Source organism: Scardinius erythrophthalmus, assembly GCF_964197995.2.
Source record: "Scardinius erythrophthalmus genome assembly, chromosome: 9".
NCBI classification, from domain to species: Eukaryota; Metazoa; Chordata; class Actinopteri; order Cypriniformes; family Leuciscidae; genus Scardinius; species Scardinius erythrophthalmus.
Window position 1 is genome coordinate 17,839,135 of NC_138229.1, and position 24,745 is coordinate 17,863,879.

A 24,745-nucleotide genomic window follows, 5' to 3' on the forward strand; every position below is an offset into this window, starting at 1 on the left:
CCACACTTTCTGGTACACAGTGCTGATTTTGCTTGCTCAATGCAACGCTATTCCAAAAAAAGGAAGCTATTTGTCTGAAATTACTATATGTTGAGAATAAACAAAAATATAAAACATTTGAAACTTATTTTAAACTTGTTTCAAATTGTAATTTTGAATACCAGCCAGATCAGCAGTACAGTTCACTGTGCAACATATGAAATTAGGTCATTGCTGTTCACTGAGCCTGTCTCTCAACGTCAGGTATTTCTGAGAATTTATCATGTGCAATGAGAATTCACTGACATTTGATTGATATTTCTTCTCTCTCTCTCTCTCTCTCTCTCTCTCTCTCTCTCTCTCTCTCTCTCTCTCTCTCTCTCTCTCTCTCTCTCTCTCTCTCTCTCTCTCTCTCTCTCCACACACACACATATAATATAATATAAATAAAAACACATACTTTGCTATATTCTGATTTATTGGACTAGAGCACAAGCCCTTTATGTGACTAGCGAGGTCACAAAGGGACTCAGTGCCCAATATGTGCCCAGCTCAAAATAATATAACTGCTACTTATTAATGTAGTTTGTGTTTTAATATAGTTATTTAAGGCTGTCAGGAATAATACGTGTTTAAACAAAAATAATTTTTACTAAGGATTTGATCAGCTGACAAGTCAAGAACAGTATTCATCTGTGTTCTACATAGTGCAATAATTATCAATTACATATTTTAAAGACCTTTCAGTCAAACATTTTCTCTAGTGTTAAAATTATCTCTCACCTTACAGCCAAGATCGTGTATGAATGTTATCAGTGTTAGCAGCAGCTGTCAATTATGTTAACTTTTAACCAATGACAGATTAAGTAGGCCTATATGTAAAAAAAAAAAAAAAAAAAAAAAATCAATAAGTTGACAACCTGTGTTTTTACATTGCTTTAACTCATCAAAATAAGTTTAGCAGTTCTCAACTTTTGTTGAAATGACTTAAACATCTTAAAAATTTAAGGCAGCAACTTGTTTAGTGTACGCTCTCAAAAGCATTACAACTTTAAAACTTTTAGACATTAATAATAATAATTTTATAGCATTTTATAGGCTATTTTTAGATTATAATTATTTTTATATTTCCACTGTAAGTGGCAAACTCCTACAAGCAATTTACAGTAATGTACACTGCGCCCTAGTGGTTAAAGAGTTTATAGAGCTCATTCATATTTTGTATTTTAGAAGAAATATTTTTCCTTTTTCGACCGGAAAGTTGCACAGGTATAAAGAAGAAATATTTTTCAGAGCGTTAGAATGGTGGCTGGTGATGAACTAGAAGAAGAAGAAGAAGAAGAAGAAGAAGAAGAAGAAGAAGACGACAATGCATTATTTCCATGTACTATCAATGAAATCAAGAAAAACGTTAATTTGTCTTAATTTCGAGCAATAAGCCGGATGCATAGGCAACCTAGAGCAGGTGTTAAGTCGCGCAGCTTTTAACGATGACGTAAGAGTTCCCAACAGAAATCCGGGGCTGCCTCTGAGTGACGTCAGCGACTAAACAACAACAAAATAAATATCAGCCGGCAGTGCGCGTGAGGAGCGGGGAGCGGGCTCGCGTTCGTTAGCTATGGCTAATCAGGGTGGATGCGACAGCCCGGATGCTTCAGAGGTGGAGCCGGTGGGCAAGAGAGCTTCCAGACCACTCAACTCAGGTGGAGGAGGAGAGATGGCGGAGAAAGAGGAAGAGCAACCTTCCAGAGTCTCATACCCTGCAGGCAATTATCTGTGTCGAATATCAAAGCTGATTAACTGGAATAGACCATTATGGACTTCCGCTTTCTTCGTAACTACAAATATAGCGTTTTGGTGAGACACATGACGCAGCGTATTTTTCCTTATTCACACAGGCTATTTTTATTATATCACTTGAATGCATGAATGCAAATATCACATATTCTTATTTAAGACATAATGATGTTGGAGTTAAAAAAATGTTGCATTAATTAATATGGGTCAGTCTTTATTGCTTTCCAATGCACTGCATTTAATCGAATTAAATCAGCAGGCCTAACAATGTTTTTGCTTAAGGCATTCTCCCTTGACCAGTTTCTCTGTATCTGTGTTTGCAATGATTTTTACTTCAGTTTCATTGCTATAAGTACAGTGCCAGTATTGTAGGCCTATCTTTTGTGCTATTGTTTCCTTTGCATAACATAAATAAATATTTGAAGAAAAACTTAAAAAATTTCTATTCAAAATTGTATTTGCATTTCCCTGCATGTACAAAGGCTGTCAATGGATACATTGCTTACATTGGATTTAAAGAAATCTTGTTGTGGAATGTGGATAAATGGTGTTTCTGGGTTAACGATTGTATAAGTAGCTATTTGGTGTTCAAATTCAAAGCACATGATTTTACATAAGATGTAACTTGTAAACATAAATAATAACATGAGTGTGTACTATAATTGTTTAATGTTCAATTAACGTTATAATTGTTTAATGCTAAAGGTATGATGACAGATATTAGATTTAGATAATCTCACAGCATTTATCTTAAAAAAACAAGCACTGTACATAGCATACGTGATAGATATCTGTTGACTATAACACTGTACGTGTTTATAGATAGGAAACCTGTTTCTGTTCATTTTTTCCATGCAGGTTTGTTTCCCTCAGTCCCTGTCGAGTGTTCTGCCTTATCTCAATGTGTGTAGCTCTCTTAGTGATGATACAGCTAATGAGGGATGTGGCTCTTTCCAGATCAAGAGGTGTGGGTTTGTTTCGTCCCATAATGCTCTAACGTGTCTCTTTACTCATAAGAATGGAAGCAAAATTCGACTGATGTTTATTTTCCTCTTTATAGGAGCTGCTCTATGGAAGAGTATGACAAGCAGGTAAATTTAGAGCAAGCACACCTATACTTCAATCATGCAGCTAAAGAACGAGTTTCAAATTCTGACCTAATATACACAAATGTTTTTGAAAGACGTCTCCTACGCTCACCGTGGCTGCATTTATTTGGTCAAAAATACAGTAAAAACAGAAATATTGTGAAATAATATTAGAAGGTCAAATAGCTGTTTTCTATTTTAATATATTTTAAAATAAAATGAGTATTTTTATTCCTGTAAAGGCAAAGCTGAAATTTATGATCAATGTTGAAAACCGTAATATTTATATTCTTCTGGAAACCCTGATACACATTTTCAGGATGTGTAATAGGACAGAATGTTCAAAAGAACAGCCTTTTTTGTAACATTATAAAAAACTTTTGATCAATTTAATGTGTCCTGAATATAAGTATTAATTTATTTTTTGGTAACACTTTACAATAAGGTTTAATTACTTAACATTAGTTAACTAGATGAGTTAACATGAACTAATAATGAACTGTACTTCTACAGCATTTATTAATCTTTATTAATTTCAACATTCACTAATACATTATTAAGATCAAAAGTTGTATTTGTTAACATTACTTAATGCATTGTGAACTAACATGAACAAACAATGAACAGCTGTATTTTTTATTAATTTAACAAAGATTAACAAATACTGTAACAAATATTTAAATCATAGTTAATGTTAGTTAAAACATTACAATAAGGTTTCATTTGTTAACATTAGTTAAAGTATTACCTCTTTTTTATACTAACCCTAAACTTTTGAACCGCAGTTTACATATTTTTAAATAAAAAATGAACTTGCATCTGAAATGGCACAAATGCATAAGATGTTTTAAGAATGTGCCATTCATCAGCTACAGTCCAGCCTGTAACCACTAGAGGGTGTCCTATGACTCTTATTGGCATTATTGATGACATACAGCAATCCATAAAGCCAGTCATGTGAGCTTAGTGATATCAGCGCTGTTGTGTGATCAAGACTAATTAAGAAGTACTCCTCACCCACTCGAAACGTAGCAAGGCTCGACACTTTTGACCTCTTTCATATACCATGAGTTAGTTTCCAAGAGTGTCCAAGTCAACAAACATTATATAATCAATATTTTCATCAAATCTTTGCATATGAGAACATTGAAAAGTCAGCCTAAATTTGTTAAAGTATTGGATTAGTGGAAGGCTTGATGAATTTATCCAATACTGCTTATCATTGGCCTTGGGCTTTCCATTATTTTAATCCGGGTTGCGCCATGCTGTACTCTGACCGGACTTGCTCTGTCATTGTTTGCATGCTTATGGTGAAAACAAATGCAATGGCACCATTGTGCTCCAGCGGGTGAGATGCCAGTGCAGTAATCGTCAGTGTGGTGTTTATGTGAGGCGGGCCTCATTAAAACCTCGAGTACTTGACCAACAGCTGCTAGATTGCCTCAGCTTGTTCATTTCTGCCGGCTGCTGTTGATTTGAGTCCTGTTTCAACAGTTGTCTTCACCCGGATCTTCACACTGACCTCTTTGCCCCCTGCCCACCCTCCCAATAGCTATGGGATCAAAGCGCTTTATGTTGTGCTCTACTTTATGTATTTCTGTAAGAATTGATATGATCAATGTCATGACAAAATGTTTTTCAATTACTTTAACTCATCAAAATAACTTAACCAATTACAAACTCATTACATAATGCAACTAGGCAAGATTTTTTAAAAAATGAGTTGAAATGAGAGGTAATTTGATTATACTTAAAAATTTAAGGCAGCAATTAGGGGGAACATTTTTTTTTTTTTTTTTTTTTACAGTGATGTATTTTCATAGACCTTAACATGACATTTAAAGTGTGATTAGTGTAGTTTCACATTAAGAGCTTTAAGAAAAGTCTTTTTATATTCCAACAGAAGTTTAGTAATATGAATTTAGTTACTTTTTGTTGTTGCACTAATTTGTACTAATATTTGTCATCTTCAGCTTTGTTTATCTGTATTGTGACGTATGGTCTAGTGTGGGTTGTTTTGTCCAGTGGAGGCATGTCATGTTGTGAAACTTGAGTTTATGTTTCAGACTTTGTGCCTGTGCGTGGCAAGTTGAGTAGAATGACACAGCCAGTTGTGCACCCAGGAGTGATGGTAATCCTTTCTTGCATTTCCTCGCCATTCTTATTGGGAGGAAATGGGAATGTCCCAGCCAATCACATCACAGTATACTAAATAACAAAGGGTGTGGTTAGAGACTCAGCTGCCCATTGGAGGAAGACTGAGTGATGGTTACATTACTGTTATTAGCTGTTGGCTGACCAACTGACCAGTCACGTTGCTTTCATCACCGTCAAATGACCAAATAATAATAAGATAAATATAGAAGTGATATAAATAATAAAAAAAGACTGTTACTATCTGTACATACAGGGGAGACGGGGCAAGTTTTCACACTTTATTCCACTGAATATTTTTCTGTGAATGTTAATTTTTTTAATGTCAATTTCTGTACATAGATCTTGAAGTCTTACAAAAAAACAGTTTTTGAACATATCCACCATTATTTACCAGGGAAAATGGTACTGACACATGCTGTGGGGTAAGCTGGCCTGATGGAACACATCCTATTAAAGGCTTTTCAGGAAAAAGTGGAAATGGCAAATGTTAAATGTACAAAAAAATTTGGCCAATAAATATTTTAATTAATACATTTTATAACCTTTCAAAACACGTGATTAATAGAAAGAAAAAAAAACATGACAACTTGCCCCAGGTGGAAATTTGTGAAAATTTCATTTTATACCATTTAAAACACATGTAAATAATGAACAAAAACTGTAAGTGTGACCACCTGCCCCAAATGAATATTTGTGGGAAAATATAAATAATTAATCAATTGTATAATTTTATACCAGTATATAATATTTACATAAAATGTGGCTATATTTTCAATGTAATTAATTCATAAATTAAATGATCATAAATCAATGGGAAGAACATATCATTTTTGTGACGTCAAGAAGTAGCTTTCCAGAAAAATGATACCCAAGTACCTGTATGGAGATCATTTTTCAGTGTTATTCAAAATACCCTTTAGAGGGTCTCATTCTGTGAAGAGGGGGTATTAAGGGGGTATTATATGCAGTGTTTGTACGTGTGTGTGTTCATGCCCCAGCGTTGTCTGTATGATGCCTGCTTGTGGAATGCTATGTGACTCTGGTATTTTTAGACCTGACTGGTTGAAATAGTGAAGCTCAGGCCTTGATCAACATAAACACTAGCTCGTGTGGCTTCATGAGACACTTCATTTGTGACTCTGTCTGAACTCTGGAACTTATCACTGACATACTCACCTTCTGACTCACCTTCTGACTTACCTTCTGAAGGCTTTTTATGTTGAAACCTAGAGCTTTTGAGATGACTGCTGAAGACCATGGATCAGCACTGAGGTAAAATGAAAAACTGTATTGAAGAAACTGGTACAAACTAGACAGAGTGGTTGTTAACGTTGAATACTAAGCATTAGTGTTATGTGTGTTATACCTTCAAGTGGCTAGTCTTATATCTCTGATAACTTGAATGTATAGCTTGTCTTTTTAAAAAAGAAAAGAAAAAAAGTTTTATATTAATACTTATATAATATATATAATCTTACTTATATTGCACTAAGATGTGTCATGTTTCTGATATGAGCTTCTTCTGAATTTTTATAAATGTCAGTCATCATGTATCAGATGCATCAGGGGTCGTGCGGTCTCCATGGTGACCCTTGTTTTGGAACATTTGCTAGGGGGAATTTCATGTTGATTGTCACAAGGACTGCAGAGGTATTCCACAGCAGTGGAACCTGTCAGTCATGTGTGATGAGGTTTAAGTGGACAGACCCACAGACAGGCTAATAGCATTGTTAAAATACTGCAATTGGCAATGCCTGTGTTTCTGCTGCCCTTATTTTGCAAATTAAGAGACACTGGATTTTAACTGCCATTCCTCAGCTGTTTGTTTTGGGCTATTTTAGTGCCCTGTCGCCGGGCCTGTTTGAGTGGCAGACAAGTAGCTTTCTGTGTTGTTTTAGCGATTAGCATGGGAGTCAGCTAGTCCAGCAGTTAGGTTTTCAGAATCCAGAGTCACCTGTTGTTGGCATTTGCAGAGACATTAGAGGCTTTTCTACACATTTTCTTTGGATTTAAAAGATTTAAGACTCGCTTGAGACAGCAAATGTTAACTTTTTTGGTTTTCACATAATAATAGCCTATTTAGCCACATATTTACCAGTGGCAAACATGCAGTATTATTTCAAATAGTGTTAACTATCAAACACCACATGCCGTCAGTCAACAACCAGAATTCTCGAAAGTGTAACAAAAGATGTTATCTTATGAAATATCTTCACACTTTTACAAGTGTCATGTGAGTATTAGACCTCATTGATCTCCAGTCGTCAGCTCTGTTCTGGGTTGGGCAAGCCTGACCTGCACTTTCTCTGGCACATTGGCTTGCATCTGCCACATGGTCGATGGTGAAATGCTAATGTGAGCTCTGTTGCCTCATAGTCACATGCACCCCATGCGCCCTGTTTAATAGGAAACCTCCGGTGGGGAAACATGTCTCTGCAATGTTGGAGGTGACAGGTTTATGACCTTTTGGAGGAAGTACAGCTCGAGCTGATCTGTAGGAGACAGCCTAATTGCTTGGGATATAGCATATTTTTGCTAACTTTTGGGGTCGATCAGTTTAAAAACTTTCAACACATTTACCTACTCTAGGTGGCGTTGTTTGGTTTGTTTTGGTCATGGGAAATATAGAGTGTCAGCTGTGAGGGGACAAGAGTAAGGGCGCATAACCAGAGATCAAAGGCATTAACAGGCTGCCTGTTAATAGATGCTTATCTAGTGCCAAGAAATTCTCAGATACCCTGTTCTAAAAGTCATACTAATTCATTGAAAGCCAAATGTTTGACCAAAGAAATATTTGCTAGACTTTTTACCAGATGTTATTACTAGCTTTAAAAAATTTAAACTAACTACCTGTAAACTTTCTATATAATGTCAGATGTGATTTAATGTCATCAAAGAGTTTAACTTTGACCCCAGCGGACTCAAAGAATCATTAATGTGTAAATAGTCATTTTTATGTGATTAATGATATGTTTGTTAATGTAATCTGTCAGTTAAGGACCCATAAATCCATTATTATGTAAAATCAGAATCTATGAATGGCAACAAAAGGTGAACCCTCAAATCGAAAAGCATTTCAATGTGCAATAATTATCTCATATATAGATCAATTTATATATCATCATATATAAATATATAAAAAATATATAAAAATCTTTTTTAGGTCGACTACATTTCAGATATCTCATGAACCCATTGTAGTTAAAAGTGTGAAGAATCCTTTTGTACATGTCTGCTATCATCACTCAGACTGTGAACTATTTCACACATGCAGCGTTCACTCCAATAGTGTTAGATTATGTCTTCAAAAGCATACGCACTGAACAGCTAATGTAATCTGTTTATTAAAGACCTGATTTTGTAAAATTGAGACATTGACTGATCTAATTAGTGTGGAAGAACTGTAGCTTATTTATGTCACCTTTATATGTTCAGATTGTGCAGCATCACACGTTTTTCATCTGATTGACATGACTAAGCCTTGAGGACTAAGGTCTAAATTAATCTTTATAATTATTATTATTATTTAATAATTTCCATCTTCCAAAACATGATTTAAACATTCTGTATAGGCATGTCATATTACATAGTTTCAGAGGTTGAGAGGCCACTACAAATATATATATATATATATATATATATATATATATATATATATATATATATATATATATATATATATATATATATATATATATATATATATATATATATATATATATATATATTTGTGTATATGTATATTGCAGTATATATGTTTAACAGAAATGCAGTGATAATGAAAAGAAATGTAAATTGTTTAAATTATTTATGTATTTAATTAATTAATTAAGTGCTTTTTCAGAAAGGGTCAGTCTTTACTTTTGGTTCAGCATTAATGGTCATCTATGACACTGGTCTTTTAATTGTAGCTGGGAGGTCATTGATTCTGTCCAGGAGGGCAAGTCTGGATCAGAATCTCCATTCACAGACTTCTGGACAAGCCTCAAGCTGTTCATTGAGGAGACTTCCTCCTTTAAGCAGCAGAATCCAGGCAAGGTATGGATGGATTTGAGTAGATGGCACATAACACATTATTTTTTACACCCACATCAAGATTGTATAAATGTATAAGGAAAACTGTGTCTTGGGTATCATGTAACGAGTCTCAGTTTCTTCTACATTTTCCCCATTTTGTCTTAATTTCTTTATTTGGACTCAGTTACAGTGGTCTTATGGTAATAATTATTATTATTATTAATAATTCATATTAATCAGTATCAATAAATAATAATATTATGATTTAATATAAAATTTCATTTGATTTAATATCTATATTTTTTAATACACTCAGAAACAAAAGCTGTCACTGGGACAATACCCTTTAAAAAGGTTCCAATATGTACCATTTAGGTACTAATATTCACTCTTTGTGTACAAAGGGTACCACCTCAGTGACAGCTTTTGTACCTGTTTTTCTGTTTTTGTACCTGTCGTTTTTTTAAATAATACTTATTATTACTTATTTTTCAAAGTATTCCATGTAGAATAGCATGTTATATTAACTTTCCATACATATTTCATGTCTATCCATTTGCAGTGAACTGACTGAGACATTGTGAATTTGTGTGTCATTGCAGTTCTGTCTGCTGGTGTGCAGTATGTGTACTTTTCTGGCAATACTTGGACGTTACATTCCAGGGGTTGTTATTTCATACATCTTAGGTAAGTGGTAAGTTAGAGCTGCCTACATACACAAAAAAGACAACCAATAGTTTTTTGTCATACCTTTTCACTTAAGTTTATGTTCAAGTGATCGTAACCATGCGTCATGGCTAAGTAGAGCAGACCCTTTCCTGGATTTACCTCCAGCACACCCGAGAACCTCCATTTACATGGAGAACATCCAACAGTCCGTTTGTCATGTGATAGTGGATTCCTAGTAATGTAACCAGGACGACATTCTCACTCAGTCTCTGGTTTCTCTTTCTTCCTAGCAGTCAGCAGGTTCAGAAACACTGGTAAGTGTGACACCTACATTAATAGTTTGTACATCTGTTCACTGCAGTTCTGGGCATTTTTCTCTGGCCTTTGGTGTCGTCACATGAGTTTGGGATGTGGTTGGAACCAGTTCTGCAGAAACTGGACTTTGGAGTGGGCGAGTTTCTTAAGAAAATCAAGGAGAATCATGGTTAGTCTCAAATACATTCACACACAAAATGTCTTTACATTTCTGAATTTTACATTATACTAGAAAGGCTATAGCTCTGTTTCAAAACCTATGAGCCATGTAGGCGGCATCCTAACCTTCATGGAAACTGTTATTGTTAACTAAAATTAAAAGCTATTAAAAATCCTTTAATTATTGTTCATTTAAATAAAGCTGAAATAAAATATAAATATTAGATTAAAATCTTAAAAAACTTGACAAGTTGATCATAAAATTGGTAATGTTCCCTTGGCAACTAACTGAAATAAAATAAGTTGAAGTTCTAAAATCATTAATCCTAAAACTGAAATAAAAACAAATTAAAGCTACATATAAATATTTAACAAAAACTCAAATGACAAAATATTAATAAATACTATTATAGTATTTAAATAATACTAATATAAAGCTGCATGGAAACTCATAAGTAACCGATTTGGATCGATTTGGAGCATCTCCTTGCACCACAAATATAGCATTTGTTATAATTGAGTTCAATGGAGTTTGGCATTAGCATGTTGCTAAGCTAACAGAGCATTACACTAATAAACATAAAACATAGCACAAATTTTTTCAACTACACTGAAGTATTTTATTGATTCTTTTCTGTTTAAATTAAACATTTCAGTAATGCTGTCAAATTGATTATTATTAGGGTTGGGTATCGGTTGGGTTTTATCCGATACCAGTACCTACTCGGTATTTTTCAAACGGTTCCGGTGCTTAAACGGTTCTTGAAACGGTACTTAACAAAACTAAACCGCACACACTTTATCAAAAAAATAATACCTCTGTGTGTGTGTGTGTGTGTGTGTGTGTGTGTGTGTGTGTGTGTGTGTGTGTGTGTGTGTGTGTGTGTGTGTGTGTGTGTGTGTGTGTGTGTGTGATTTTCTGAAAAAGATTTTCTAATTTCTGATTAAATGAAAAATTGTGCTGTTTAAAAGGCTACTGATGTAGCCGATAACACTTGAGTTAACATCAAAATTTTGTCTTCTCATATTATGACTTTTACAAAACAGAGAAATATCTGACACTGAGCAGAAATATTTAACACACACAGTATAGCCTCATATAAATATACTTGATATTGATATACTTCATACTTGATATGCAAGATTTGCAGTTGGCATTAAAATATTAGACTTATCCGAAGAGGAACACTGGCAGCTGAACTTGAACTTTAGTCAGGCGTGTCAGAGGTTTTGGGTTCTAATCCGCATTCGTAGTTTTTTTTTTTTTTTTTTACGATTATGCTCATCAGTGGTTGTATATCAAGCAGGGACACTTTGTGTCCATTATAATTTGTGATTTCACCAGAATGAATAGATAGGCGTCGTCTAGGGCTTAAAGGGATACTCCACTTTAAAATGAAAATTCTGTCATCATATACTCACCCTCATGTTGTTTCAAACCTGTATGAATTTCTTTCTTCTGCTGAACAGAAAGGAATATATTTAGAATAATATCAGTAACCAGACAGTTTCTGGTCTCATTGACTTCCATAGGCTAGTAGGAAAAAAAATACTATGTAAGTAAATGAGACCAGAAACTGTCTGGTTACTGATATTATTCTAAATATCTTCCTTTCTGTTCAGCAGAAGAAAGAAATTCATAAAGAATTGAAACAACATGAGGGTGAGTATATGATGACAGAATTTTCATTTTAAAGTGGAGTATCCCTTTAAATCAAACTTCATTCACGCACATATGAAACCCTTGCATACACATAGGCCTACTAAGTAGTCATACATGTATACTGCTGAATGCTCAAACTAATATGAAATGCTCAACATCACATCTAAAGTCGCTCACGCACAAACACGCAAACTCTACACACACGAGACGCGCGGAAATATCCGCGCATACTCATCTGAGACGCGAGCACACACACACATACACACACACACACACACACAAACTCTCCGCGCACATAATCATATAGACGGCGCCTCATAAATAGATCGATCTCCGCAACGAAGCGCGCGTCCGAGTGACAGTGCGCGAGCCACAAGAGAAAACACTGTATCCGCGCCACTGATCGCAGCGGCAACGAGCACTTTGATCACTTGATTTAAAAAACGCATTTCAGCGCAAAATCGCCTCTTATTTAACAAACGAACTAAATTAATGCTCGCTCTGCTGGTTAACTGGAGATGTTATTGGATCATTCGTGCCGCGAGATGTTTTATAGGGGGCGGTAAAAAACGTCAGGCACCGAAATCAGGCACCGAAAGTTTCGTTCTTATTCGGTCTGGTTACTACCGTTTACGTCGGAACCGGTTCCCTATTGGAACCGGGTCTCGGTACCCAACCCTAATTATTATACATATCAATATAAACACACATTATTTATATACTGTTATATATATATATATATATATATATATATATATATATATATATATATATATATATATATATATATTATATATATTATATATTATATATATTATATTATATATATATATATAGTATATTTACAAACTTATGTGATAAATCGTGAATAATCGATTTGTCAGCACTAATTTAAAGTCATTTCTGAATTGCATTATTCATATTACTTCCCTGCTCCAGAGAAAAGGATACTCCAGTCACAAGCCGAGAGAGAGAGCATTGAAGCAGATCTGTCCGCACTTTTCCCCAAGGTCAGTGCACTGTCACACCCATGCTTATCATGTGCCACTGAAGACTCGGAGGGTTTCATGATATGGCAATAATATGCTATACATAACTATGTCCATTTCCTGTTTATGTGTGAGCTGATATTGAGAGATCTATTACAGATGGACTCCACTGTGTGCAAAGAGCTGTCAATATCAGACACAGAGGTCTCTGAAGTAACGTGGACAGACAATGGCACTTTCAACCTTTCAGAGGGAAACACACCTCAGACAGAGAACTCTGAGGGTAAGCTCCCTTATCTTTTACAGAAATGTATGAAGTATGGAATAATTGACGACGGGCCGTCAAATTATTAGAAAAATAATGCACAGCCAAGGTGGTGATGCGGCGTGAAGCGTAGTGACCTCAGATGTGCATTATTTTTCAATAATTATACGGCCCGGAGTCAATTATTCTGCTTATACTACAGTTACTACACCTGAAAACATTGTTCATTTTATGTATTTCAAGACATTTGTCTTAAAATCAGGTCCGGAAGAAGGCTGTGTTGCCGAAACGCATAGATCTACTTTTAAACTGGTTTTAAAGGGTTAGTTCACCCAAAAATGAAAATTCTGTCAGTAATTACTCACCCTCATGTTGTTCCAACCCCGTAAGACTTTCGTTCATCTTCAGAACACAAATTAAGATATTTTTGATGAAATCTGAGTGCTGGATCACTCCTCCTGCAGGCTTATGGACACTATAACTTGCTGGCCCAGAAAATGTATTAAAGACATTGTTAATATAGTCCAAGTGTCTCAATCTTAAGTTTATAAAGCGACGAGAATACTTTTTGTGCGCAAAAACAAACAAAAATAACAACTTTATTCCACTTTTCATTTCCTTCTCTCTGGACTTCGAGTCTTTTTACGTAGTGTTTTTGCGCAGCGCGTCTGTGTTGCACGTCACCACGCATCACACACATGACCAGAGTCGCCCAATAGTGAGCCTACGTGGTGACGTGCAACACAGACGTGCTACGCTTAAACACTACGTTAGTTAGTTGAGTTAGTTTACGTAGTGTTTAAGCGTAGCGCGTCTGTGTTGCACGTCACCACGTAGGCTCACTATTGGGCGACTCTGGTCATGTGTGTGATACAAGGTGACGTGAACACAGACACGCTACGCTATTACACTACGTAAAAAAGACTCGAGGCCCAGAGAGAAGGAAATGAAAAGTGGAATAAAGTCGTTATTTTTGTTTGTTTTTGCGCACAAACAGTATTCTCGTCGCTTTATAAACTTAAGATTGAGCCACTGGAGTCACTTGGACTATATTAACAATGTCTTTAATACATTTTCTGGGCCGGCAAGTTATAGTGTCCATAAGCCTGCAGGAGGAGTGATCCAGCACTCAGATTTCATCAAAAATATCTTAATTTGTGTTCCGAAGATTAGCGAAAGTCTTACGGGGTTGGAACAACATGAGGGTGAGTAATTACTGACAGAATTTTCATTTTTGGGTGAACTAACCCTTTAATGATTTAGCCAAGTTCATTAAAGGCTGTTAACTTTACCACAGGAGTGCCTGTGTTTTCGTCTACATAATTTGATGTTTACCTCCAGTTCATCCAATGACCACCAGTGGTTATGTAAAGACACCCGTGTTGCACTCTCTGCTTCTGTTTTCTGAAAAAATAATACATTATATTTAAAAATATAATAAAATAAAGACAGTTATTTTAACTCATTAAATTAGTAATAAATAATTATTAATAAAATGAATGCCAGACCTCTAGTTTAGAAAGTCATTCTTCATGTGTTATAGCAGGTCTATAAGTATTATCTATTATACTGTTCAAATGAAATTATATGTCTATAACAATTTAATAGAATTTTTAACTATTAACTATCAAATTTAACTCTTATAGAGTTTTCGAGACATTGAATATTGGATATTAGACAAATGATGTTCCAGTTAATACATGCAAATTTCAATTTCAGCATTTAGTTTTTAAAAATGTGATTGTTTTCTCTATTATTTATTTGCTGTATTTCATACAGACTCAGACCCGCGAAGTGACGAGGAAGTCTTCGCCGGTGGACTGCCAGAGTTTCCCTCCCTGGACAATGGCTTGGTGACAAACGGAGAGGACGATGAAGACCTGAGCATTGGAATGCCCACCCCTCCAGCCCATCCCAGCAGGGTTGGGTCCACACGGTCAGAGGAGGAACCTGTGGTCCAGGCCCTGGAGGTTGTGCAGAGGCTGGCTGGAGACGTAATTACGGCAGCTGTCACCGCGGCCATGCAGGAACGCCTGGAGGCGGCGGTAGCGCCTGCGCTGGTCCAGGCCCTGGAGGAAGAGTCAGACAGTGAGGCAGAGGACTTTGAGTTGTTGGACCAATCAGAGCTGGAACAGCTGGAAGGCGAGCTGGGGCTGGACCGGGCGAGCCGCGCAGATCCACCTAAACCTAGCCAACCTTCTTCAGGCTTACTGTCCAAACTACTGGGGCGCCACTGATCTTATTCAGAGGGGCGTCCGCTTCCCTCTGTGATGGGATGTGGGTGGGAGGATAAATGTCGGGTTTACAGGGCAAGGTCCAGAGTGATGAAGGTATTCCATTGTTTAACTTTGCTGGCGTGATTCAGTTGTTTTGCTATAAAAACAAAGTCAATCTTTGGAAGGGAGGCTAATTGTGTATTTCACGGGGAACGCGATAGTGGCTGGTTTTGGCGTAGCTCCATCTCAGTTGGTCATTTGAGGAAATTATTTTCACAATGTTTCCTGTCAACTTCCAACCCGCCAATGACCAGAGGGTTAAGGACCAGAGTAATGTCATTAGTTTAGCTGTTAAAAGGCTGGCAGATGCAGGATACTCCATATTTTGCTGCCAAATATTTTTCTCTATTCAACTTAAAAAGCTTCATGGCCAAAAAGAAAGGGCCTCCCACTAACTGACAATCAGGACAGCCCTTAAATGACAGAAACACCTTCAAGTGAAGTACACATGTGGTGAATATGTTTTTTTTATTTGAAATCTTTTGTTTTCTAATTTTCTTTTTTTATTATATTTTTTTATGAAGGATTTTTGAAAAGCCGGTGGTCTTAGTGTAATCCTTTGCATGGATAGTCCTGTTTGTTTCGATTTGCACCTTTTTTAGAGTGAACCAACTAGGCACTAGAGCACATGGGCCTAGTCATCAAAGTTGAACAGATTATGTTTTATATTCATATAAATATTCATCAAAAAGTGCTTAAAGAGATGGTTTAGCTAAAATTGAATATTCTGTCATCAGTGGTGTTTAATATTGTTTTGGACAATAATTGTTTTTGACTTTCTTTTTTTAGATACAATCAATTGAAACATTCTTCAAAATATCTTCTTCCGTCTCTTTAATACAAAGAATCTTAACATTAATTTTCAGTCAAAAGTAACATGGGACATGTATTTAATCTCTAAGAACAATGTAGAGAGAAGACAATTGCACTTTTAGTCAATCATATAAATCAAATTGTCTCTTTGAGGATCATTATTTGCTTTCTGTGAAAAGAAAGCTGTCTTTTGTCAATTTACCCGTTATTCATAATTGCCTTTTCATCAATGTAAGTACAGAGACACATATAACCAAGACTGTTTCTGTTCACAGTGTGGTGCTTGGTGTGTATCTAAATTTAGTGTTTCTAACAAACTACTGATGTATTATGAATTTTGTTTTGAGATGTATCAACCGCTTTCTATAATAACGTAGCTGAATATGAATTTCTAGCCACTCACTATGACTGCTATCCAAAATTTACTCTAATCGGGTGTCAGTTTGATCATTTTTTAAAATTTAAATATATTATTTATTCCTATATATCTCTACTAGATAGCTGCCACGCACATATGATCGCCTTATACGCCTGTGCAAGTTTATCTGTCAGAGCGGAGGAGAATAATCAAAATATAGATATAAACAATCTCAAGAATGTAATTAAAACCATATGATTCAAAGATAGTGGTTTCTCTCTTTTTTTCTCTATGAGGTGGAGTGAAACATATCTGAAGTGACTTAGAAAAGATTCTAAATTGAGTCAAAAACATATACAATGGGGTGCGAATTTCACGTTAAAAATCTTGGACATTTCCCCCTTCATATATATTTTTTGGAAAAACTATAATTATATTATTTACATTACAATAATAAACACTAATGAGCTCAGACTTTTGTAACTCGGTGTATGGGTTAATGTCACCAAATGCATGATTAACCAGATAATAAATGTATTCTCTCTGGTATTTTCACTGTTTGCAGGTTTACCAGGTAAAGGGGAGGCACGGTCCTCCTCATAAATCTGACACCAGGTGATTTACTCATACTCCACCTGTAAAGCACGCCATCCATACATCACCCATCACCCTTCCTCAAGTCAGCAGTACAAAATAAAGAAATGTTTCAATGATTTATGCTTGGTAACTAACATAACATCACTATGTGGGATTTTATAATGAGCTGTACACGCTACAAACAGCACAAAATGAAAGCATTTCATGATTAAAGCTGATCAAATGAACAACACCAATGTTTTCAATTGCATTTATGATTTAGAGTAGCCTAACACAGTGTCTGACTGAATGCAATATGAGTGACTGTATAGCTAAACATACTGAAACGATTAAAAAGAACCTCTTCCATAATTTTGCGTCTGGTGGTCCTTTAAAGGTTCAGGCCCAGCAGGAGATGTTTTTACTACCACTGCATTTCTTTATGAAGTGAGTAGCTTAATGTGGTGTGATTTGTGTCTTAGGGCCAAAATAATAATCAAACAAGCCACAAAAAGTCCCTACACACATTAATTTATTCTGAATGTGAGAAAGAGAAACATAACAAAAGACTGACTGCACAGTACTTTTCTTAACACAATATCTATATCAATACAGATATGTTGCACAAACAGATTATTTGAATCGATTTAAATCGATAAATATAGCAGGATCCAATTAAATTTCCACAATTGGTTTACAATATGAAATTATACATGACACATTTCTGGCATGTAAATTATATGGTTCCATTCATATAATCTATGGCTATTTGTATCTTTTTTTTTTCATGAAAACAAGCCTGAATTCTTCTGAGAAAGGTCTTTAGTTTTCTATTAAATGCTGGCTTGGGAAATGCAAGGCAGAAATATAGTTATTTTACATATTATGGCTACATCTCAGTCAGAGAAACAACATGCATTTCCTCACATTGACTATGTGTTTGACAACCAGAAACTGCCCACTGTTTTGAACAAGATATCTATTGTTTTAGCATGTGAAATTGAGCTTGAAAACAGTTTTTGTGATATTTATATATTTTTTATAAATGCTTTTTGGTTTGATATTGTACTATCTAATGCAATGGCATTGTGCATTTATAGGAGTGACTTGTATAGCTAAATGCTTTTGGGAGGCATTATGTGTGGAGGGAAAGGAGTAGTGCTCTGGCCTTTAAGGCAAAAAGGTGAGTCTTGTTCTCAAGTCTTGTAAAACTCTACAGAGACATGCAGGTGACAACTCCTGAGAGTTTTATCACCTTGACCTATCTTGCCCGTCCTGTCAGAAAAACTTATTTCACTAAAGTTTGTAAAATCGGGCTGGTAGATGATTTGATGTTCAATATTTAATGTATATATTGGTATACAATGCCAGCAAAGGGCAATGTTTTTTTTTTTGTTTGTTTTTTTGTCGTCTAAGTGATTTTAAAGTTTTCTCTGGCGCCAGCTGTTCTAAAATTCTGAGGGAACGTCGCATTCTTCTACATGTGGTATGTTGAAATTATGAGGCCATATCATGTTTGTGCGCTCAGCTGCTTCCAGGTTGGATTGCAGGTTTATGTGCTATGTAAAACACCTGTTTGCAGCCAGCCTGAAGTGTAATTATATATGTGTAACTGGACGTGCTGATCCGGCTGTCCCTTCATCATGATAAATGGATCTTAGTGGACACCATTCAACATTCAATTGCATACAGAGTTGTCATTTCTGAGTCAAAAGCAGCCACATACATACAGTAGCTTTTGTGTTGCATTGAAAGAATCACCTGATGAAATGATATTTGACAGGCCATCATTCTGATCTATGATGTTCTGGTCATAAAAAGCAGTAATCTCTGATCTTTTATAGGTTTCTTTAACCTTCTGGCCTTCAGTTGCCATTGGTTTCTTATGACAGTGGTCAACACTTTCTGCTTTTCCTGTGGAATCTTTAGTGAGTGTGAAGAAACTGCCAGATAACGCCTTCAAAAAGCTGGTGACAGGAATCTGCTTGTTGGGGAGAGTTTTTTTTTTTTTAACAGCAATGGTCTGGTTTTTAATAGCTTACATTACACAGTTTGTGCTTCACCATGAATATCTAGACTTTAGAAGTCTTCATTCCACTTGAGTGAGGAAGATGATGCAGGTGTTTTAACAATCTTGTATATAGGGTTCTATTGAAAAATGCTGAAAAAATAAGAAATTCTTCTACTAAACTCACCGGTACATATTTTTGCAATAGTGTGCTGACTTTGTCAAAGTTTTAGTGATGAAATTACTAATGTGGCAAACATTGTAATGCACTACAAAGTAAAACAAAACATATTAAAACAATTAAGTAGAATTTGCATATTCTGCTGATTTCTGGTCCACAAAATGTATTTTTGCTGTTGTAATATTGTAGTAACGGGTTAGTCATATTAAATCATATTTTTGCCAAGAACAAAACTAATTTAGATGTTACCACATAAAATATAAACTGATCTGTTAAATTATCTACATGAACTGGTTATGTATATGGCAAAAAAAAAAAAAAAAAAGTAGGTTCAGGTCTTCTTTTTCTTTTCTTTTTTAACATGTCAGTAAAAAAGGTATATCTTTGATTATTTCTGCATCCCTCCGGCTCTTTCCTCCAAGCTGGATCTTGCTGTTTTTCTTCCTAATTACAGGACTCTCATTGGTCAATGAGCTGATTTTGCAAGAGCCAATCCCAATAAGGCTAACAGCAAGCTCCTGACATATGACATACCTTTTTGTTTTTAATGATCATGGAGCTCCTTAAAAACGTTGCCATCCACCACAGAGGGTTTGAAGGGGAGTGCAGGGGTTTGTGTGAAGAGCTCAGTCCGCCCCTTCAGAGCCCACCAACAGCTTATGAGTATTTTCAGACATTTCTTCTGGAACAGGTAAATGCTTTCGACAAGTTCTTTTTTCTCAAACAGTTGACTCACAGTGAGAGTTTACAAAATACTCTTATTAAATTAATGTTAGGTCGAGTTAAGACCACTGAAATTACATTTTACTGGTAAGAGATGTTTTGCTGGAGTATCTCATATGGATTGTCATATCTGTTTTATTATTCAATATGTGTTGCATTAAAAAATAATTATATCTGGTCTTATTAAAGAAATCATGCATGGTTTAAAAGTTAAAATAGTTAAAAATTCTATATCATTTAAGAATAAACTATTGAAAAAACAATGTCAAGCTCTGTTTTGAATATTGGAATGCCTCAAGTGATAATTGTTTGTTTTCAGGACTCAATAATCAAGAAAAATGGCCAGACTTAGGCTATCTGTAATGATCTGTGGGATGGCTCTTGCAACTGTCTTTATGTCAGGTGAGAATCCATTTTGATCAAAATAAAACAGTCTGTTATCCTTAATATTTTGCACAATTCAATTTCAGCTCACGTCTCACATAATAATGTCAAAACGTAAATCAGTGTAGCATTAGAAAGCATGAACCAAATGAATTAGAAAGCTCTGAAACAAAACACATTAGGTTACTGTAACTGCAGAAACGTCAAAGTATTTTACAAACATAATTTCTAAGAAAACAAATGAGCATTGTGTATTCCTACTCTTTTTGTAAACACTTTTGTGAAGACAAACAGTTTCCATAGTGGAAAAGGCTGGCCTTGCAATTATCAGTCAACTGTACTTTTTCCATGAGCTATAAACATCTGAAGAGACCCACTGGAGGTGCAGATATATGCCACAAATAATGTTGCACGTACAGAACATTTTACATCCTTCATTTTATTTTACAGCAGTGGTAATTATAACAGCAGCCTCTGGGCTGGCTCCCCAATCTCTTTGTAGTTTAACAGGTACACATGCAGGGGGTCCCGGAAGTTTAAGCCCCATTTTAAAGCACTTAGTGCTCTCAGAGAGCCAAGCCAGAGCAGTAATCACTAGAATAAGACAAATCCTTCGCTGACGGGAAAAGTGCCTGCTGTGCACCTGCGGGAGCATATTAGTCAGTTCTCGGTTGGCATTTTCCTTATTTTCAGAAGTGTGACATTTGTGTCATAACAGTTCAATTCTGTTTTTTCTTTTTGCATTGTGTGACAGACTTTCTGAATGCTGGTCCTGTAGGGCGCAATAAAGACGGTGAGTTTTTTATTTATCAGCTGTGTTGTAAATGGCAGCGATATCAATACTGTAATGTGAGATAAAGCCATTAAACATGAATCATGAAGTTTGTACACTTAAATATGCAGTGGTTCATTGTTTCATATATAGCTTCTCTTCATCTTGGCTCTAAATTAGAACATCCTTCTTCTAAATACATCATTTTAAGTTATTCATTTAGAAATGTTACCACGTCATGGATTCGTCATGTGATACACTGGCAAAGCAAAGAATCCAAGGATTGCAATCAAATCACAATGAATTTTCATCTCTTTCACATTAATACTTCTCATCCTGTACACTGCTAGTCAAAAGGTTTTTATGCTCATTAATTATTATCAATATTTTTCATATTTTAAATTAATAGCGAAGTCTTTAAAATTATAAAATAACAAAAATGGAACTATGGGAATTACGTCCAGACATATGTCTGTATATACATGTCTTAAATATATTAATCTAATCTATCTTATATGTAAGATATAATATTCTCTATAGCATAATACTCTTATTTTATAAAATACACTACCGTTCAAAAGTTTGGGGTCAGTATAATTTTTTTTAATAAATTAATATTTTTACCAAGCAAGGACACACATTACAGTAAAGACTGAATATATATATAAATATTAAATATTAAAAATAATATAATAATGCTAAACTTTGAAGATTCCTGAAAAAAGAGTGTGACATCAGCCACAAAAATATTAATCAGAATATAACTACAATAATAAGAAAGGATTCTTTAGCACCAAATCAGCATATTAAAATGATTTCTGAAGGATCATGTGACACTGAAGTAATGATGCTGAAAAAATTAGATTAAAATAGAAAATAATAATATTTCACAAAATATGAATGTTTTTACTGTATTTATAGACTTTCAAAAACATAAAAATGTCTTAACCCCAAACTTTTGAATGGTAGTGTGTTTAAGCCTTTAGTGTTAACGTGTTTAAGACTTTAAATAAAAATGTTTTAAAACCATGAGAAAAAGTACATTTAGTCAAGTGTGTAAACTTTTAACTGGTAGTTTAAGTTTATATCGTGCCATTACGTAAAACCAACATTAGTTTTGCCTAAAAATGAAGCACCCATAAAAGTATAATCTATAATTCAAAATAGGTATACATATATAAAAACCCCTTTCATTTACAAAAAACTTCACAACACACACAAAACAATATACATTATATTGAGATGTCTATATGTTGAAACTTGCTTTTGTCATGTGCTGGTTCAATTATAGAGGGCGTTTCTGAGGTGAAGACAGACAGCATGTCATCACTGAAGAAGCTGGTCCGCAACAGGAGGAATGTTGCCTATTACAGAAGCCTACCTGATTTCTGGGGCTGGTATAAATACTTCATGGAGACCAACAACCAGGAGGGAGTGAGTAACAAAAGCAGAGATTATAAGTCATGGTCACAGTCTTTTTTGAGACTTTATGGAATATATTTATTTAAAAAAAGTAAACTTTCTTGAGAGAAAAAATGCGACAAGTATAAGTCAATAAGCCCAATCTTGTTTCTGTGTGATTACCTCTAAAGGTAGAGGACATGGATCGCATGTACCTAGTTTACCTGCAAAACAAACACAGAGTAGAAGAGGGCCGCTCTTACAACCATTACCTCACGCACCTGAGTGAAATTTACAAAGCCTGTGCCAAATCCGACGACCCAGACTGCATTGCAGAATCCACCAGCAAACCCAAAGCCAAGATTGTCATGCCTGTTCCTGTGAGGCAAGCTTCTGTGGCGGTGTGCAACCCTTACCTCGACCCCTACTGCCTCTATGCTGTTAGACCAAAAGCTGCAGAAGAAGAGCCTTCACCTGCTCCAGCGAAGGTCCCTGCTCCGATTCTGTCCCATCTACTCCCTCTGCCTCTGAAAACCCCACCGGCTCACTACTACTACGCTCCGGTCCTGGAGCCTTTCCTGCCGGCTGAGCAAAGAGCAGAGCTGTTGCGTATCTGCAACCCTTCGGACACTGAGTGTCTGCAGTACCACCTGCGTGCTGCTTATGGCTACAGGCCCTCGATCGGCCCGCTGCCCTCGTACGCTCACCTTGGATGCGATCCTACCAAAGATCCTTACTGCCAGCCCAAGCTGGTGGCCAGATCACCCTCAGGTTTGTATCACCTGTACCCCTCCTGTAACCCCGCCACTGACCCCCTTTGCGTCACCAATGTAGTTGCACCTGCAGCCCAAACTGGCGAGAATTCAGAAACCCCAAAAGAGAAGTTTTGCAATCCTTTGTTTGAAGAGGGCTGCAACCCCCTTACAGCTGCCAAGCTAACTGGACTCAGTAAGCCCGCCTTGGAGTATGCTCCAAGAGATGAGCCTGCGCCTCTCAACCTGGCCTGCGACCCTCGCTACGATCCATACTGTCTGATGGGGGGAGCCGCTGCTCTCAGGAAACCCCCTCCAGTTCTCCCAGAGTTGCAGACCCGTCACCATCTGGGCGTCCGTGGGAAGACCAAGGAAGGTTATGACTGCTACATGTTCTACGATAAAGACTGCACCCCGGTGGACAACCAGGAGCTGAAGGCCAGTGCTGCCAGTTCTAAACCATTTTGCCACCCGTACGACCCCAACTGTGGGAGGTTTGCAGCTCCTCCGTCCACTCAAGCAGAGGCAGCGAAGACGGTCAAAGATGGCATCATTGAGCCCCATCCGGACTGTGACCCAGAAATCGATTACAACTGCCGCCTGCGCAGGGCAGAATCCACAAGTAAAGAACACAAAGATGAGCCGGCCCAGCAAGAACAAGGTCACGGCAACCCTCTCCCTGAACATGTGGCTCCTGAGTATCCAGTTCCACGATTCGAGGACTTCCTGAGAGGATATATGGGTGGCTACAAGAAATGAGAAGAAAAAACGGAGCAGAACTTACAAATTAAATCATGCTTATACAAATTTAGCAAGTTTAGGTCTATGCAAAAGAAGAAATTCAGGGTCACTCAAGAATCATTTTTTCATTGATGTTTTAGAAACTATAGATTAACATTACATTTTTTTTCCTGAAATGTCATTCTGGGAAACAAATCAATAGATTTGAGGGTTTTGTTATTGATAATAGTATGTATTTATGTATTAAATAGTGTAGGATTAGGGTACGTAAATATGACTTCAACTGGTACTTAAATCTGTATGTTACATTTTCTTTAGTTTTGTTATCAAATCCCTTTTATATATATTTAATGTAGCTTCAACCACTTTGATGAAAATAATGTCTTTCTCCTCAGCATTTTATGCTTCATTATTTCAATAAAAAATGTATTACTTGAAATAAAACATTGGTGTTTTTCAAATCTTCTTGGAGTATGCATTAAAAACATCCTGCAACATCAGTATACGGCTACATATAGCAAATGCATTCAAAAATCTGCATAAAAAAATAGATACTAAATTCATGTTGCACACTGTGTGATTTATATATAAGAGACAACACCTGCTTTGATATATTGGTACATCTCTTATGACAAAAATTAAAGTATTGAATTGTTCATTTC

The 24,745-nt window shown here is 36.0% G+C and overlaps 2 protein-coding genes across 2 annotated transcripts; both read left to right on the top strand.

Annotated features, from left to right (window-relative positions):
• The first annotated feature begins 1,505 nt into the window (after positions 1–1,505).
• retreg1 (reticulophagy regulator 1) lies at positions 1,506–16,806 on the top strand. Its single transcript, XM_081375191.1, has 10 exons — positions 1,506–1,836; positions 2,635–2,741; positions 2,837–2,867; positions 6,252–6,293; positions 8,933–9,059; positions 9,641–9,725; positions 10,069–10,191; positions 12,784–12,854; positions 12,993–13,116; positions 14,878–16,806. The coding sequence occupies exons 1-10, from the start codon at positions 1,598–1,600 to the stop codon at positions 15,333–15,335; spliced, it is 1,407 nt and encodes a 468-aa protein (XP_081231317.1). The 5' UTR covers positions 1,506–1,597; the 3' UTR covers positions 15,336–16,806.
• Positions 16,807–19,863: 3,057 nt separating this feature from the next.
• Positions 19,864–24,101, top strand: and2 (actinodin2; the record flags this gene model as incomplete). The annotated part of the gene is made up of 4 exons (XM_081373775.1): positions 19,864–20,047; positions 21,172–21,210; positions 22,481–22,627; positions 22,786–24,101. 4 exons carry the CDS (start codon positions 19,864–19,866, stop codon positions 24,099–24,101), a joined length of 1,686 nt encoding a protein of 561 aa, XP_081229901.1.
• Positions 24,102–24,745: the final 644 nt, after the last annotated feature.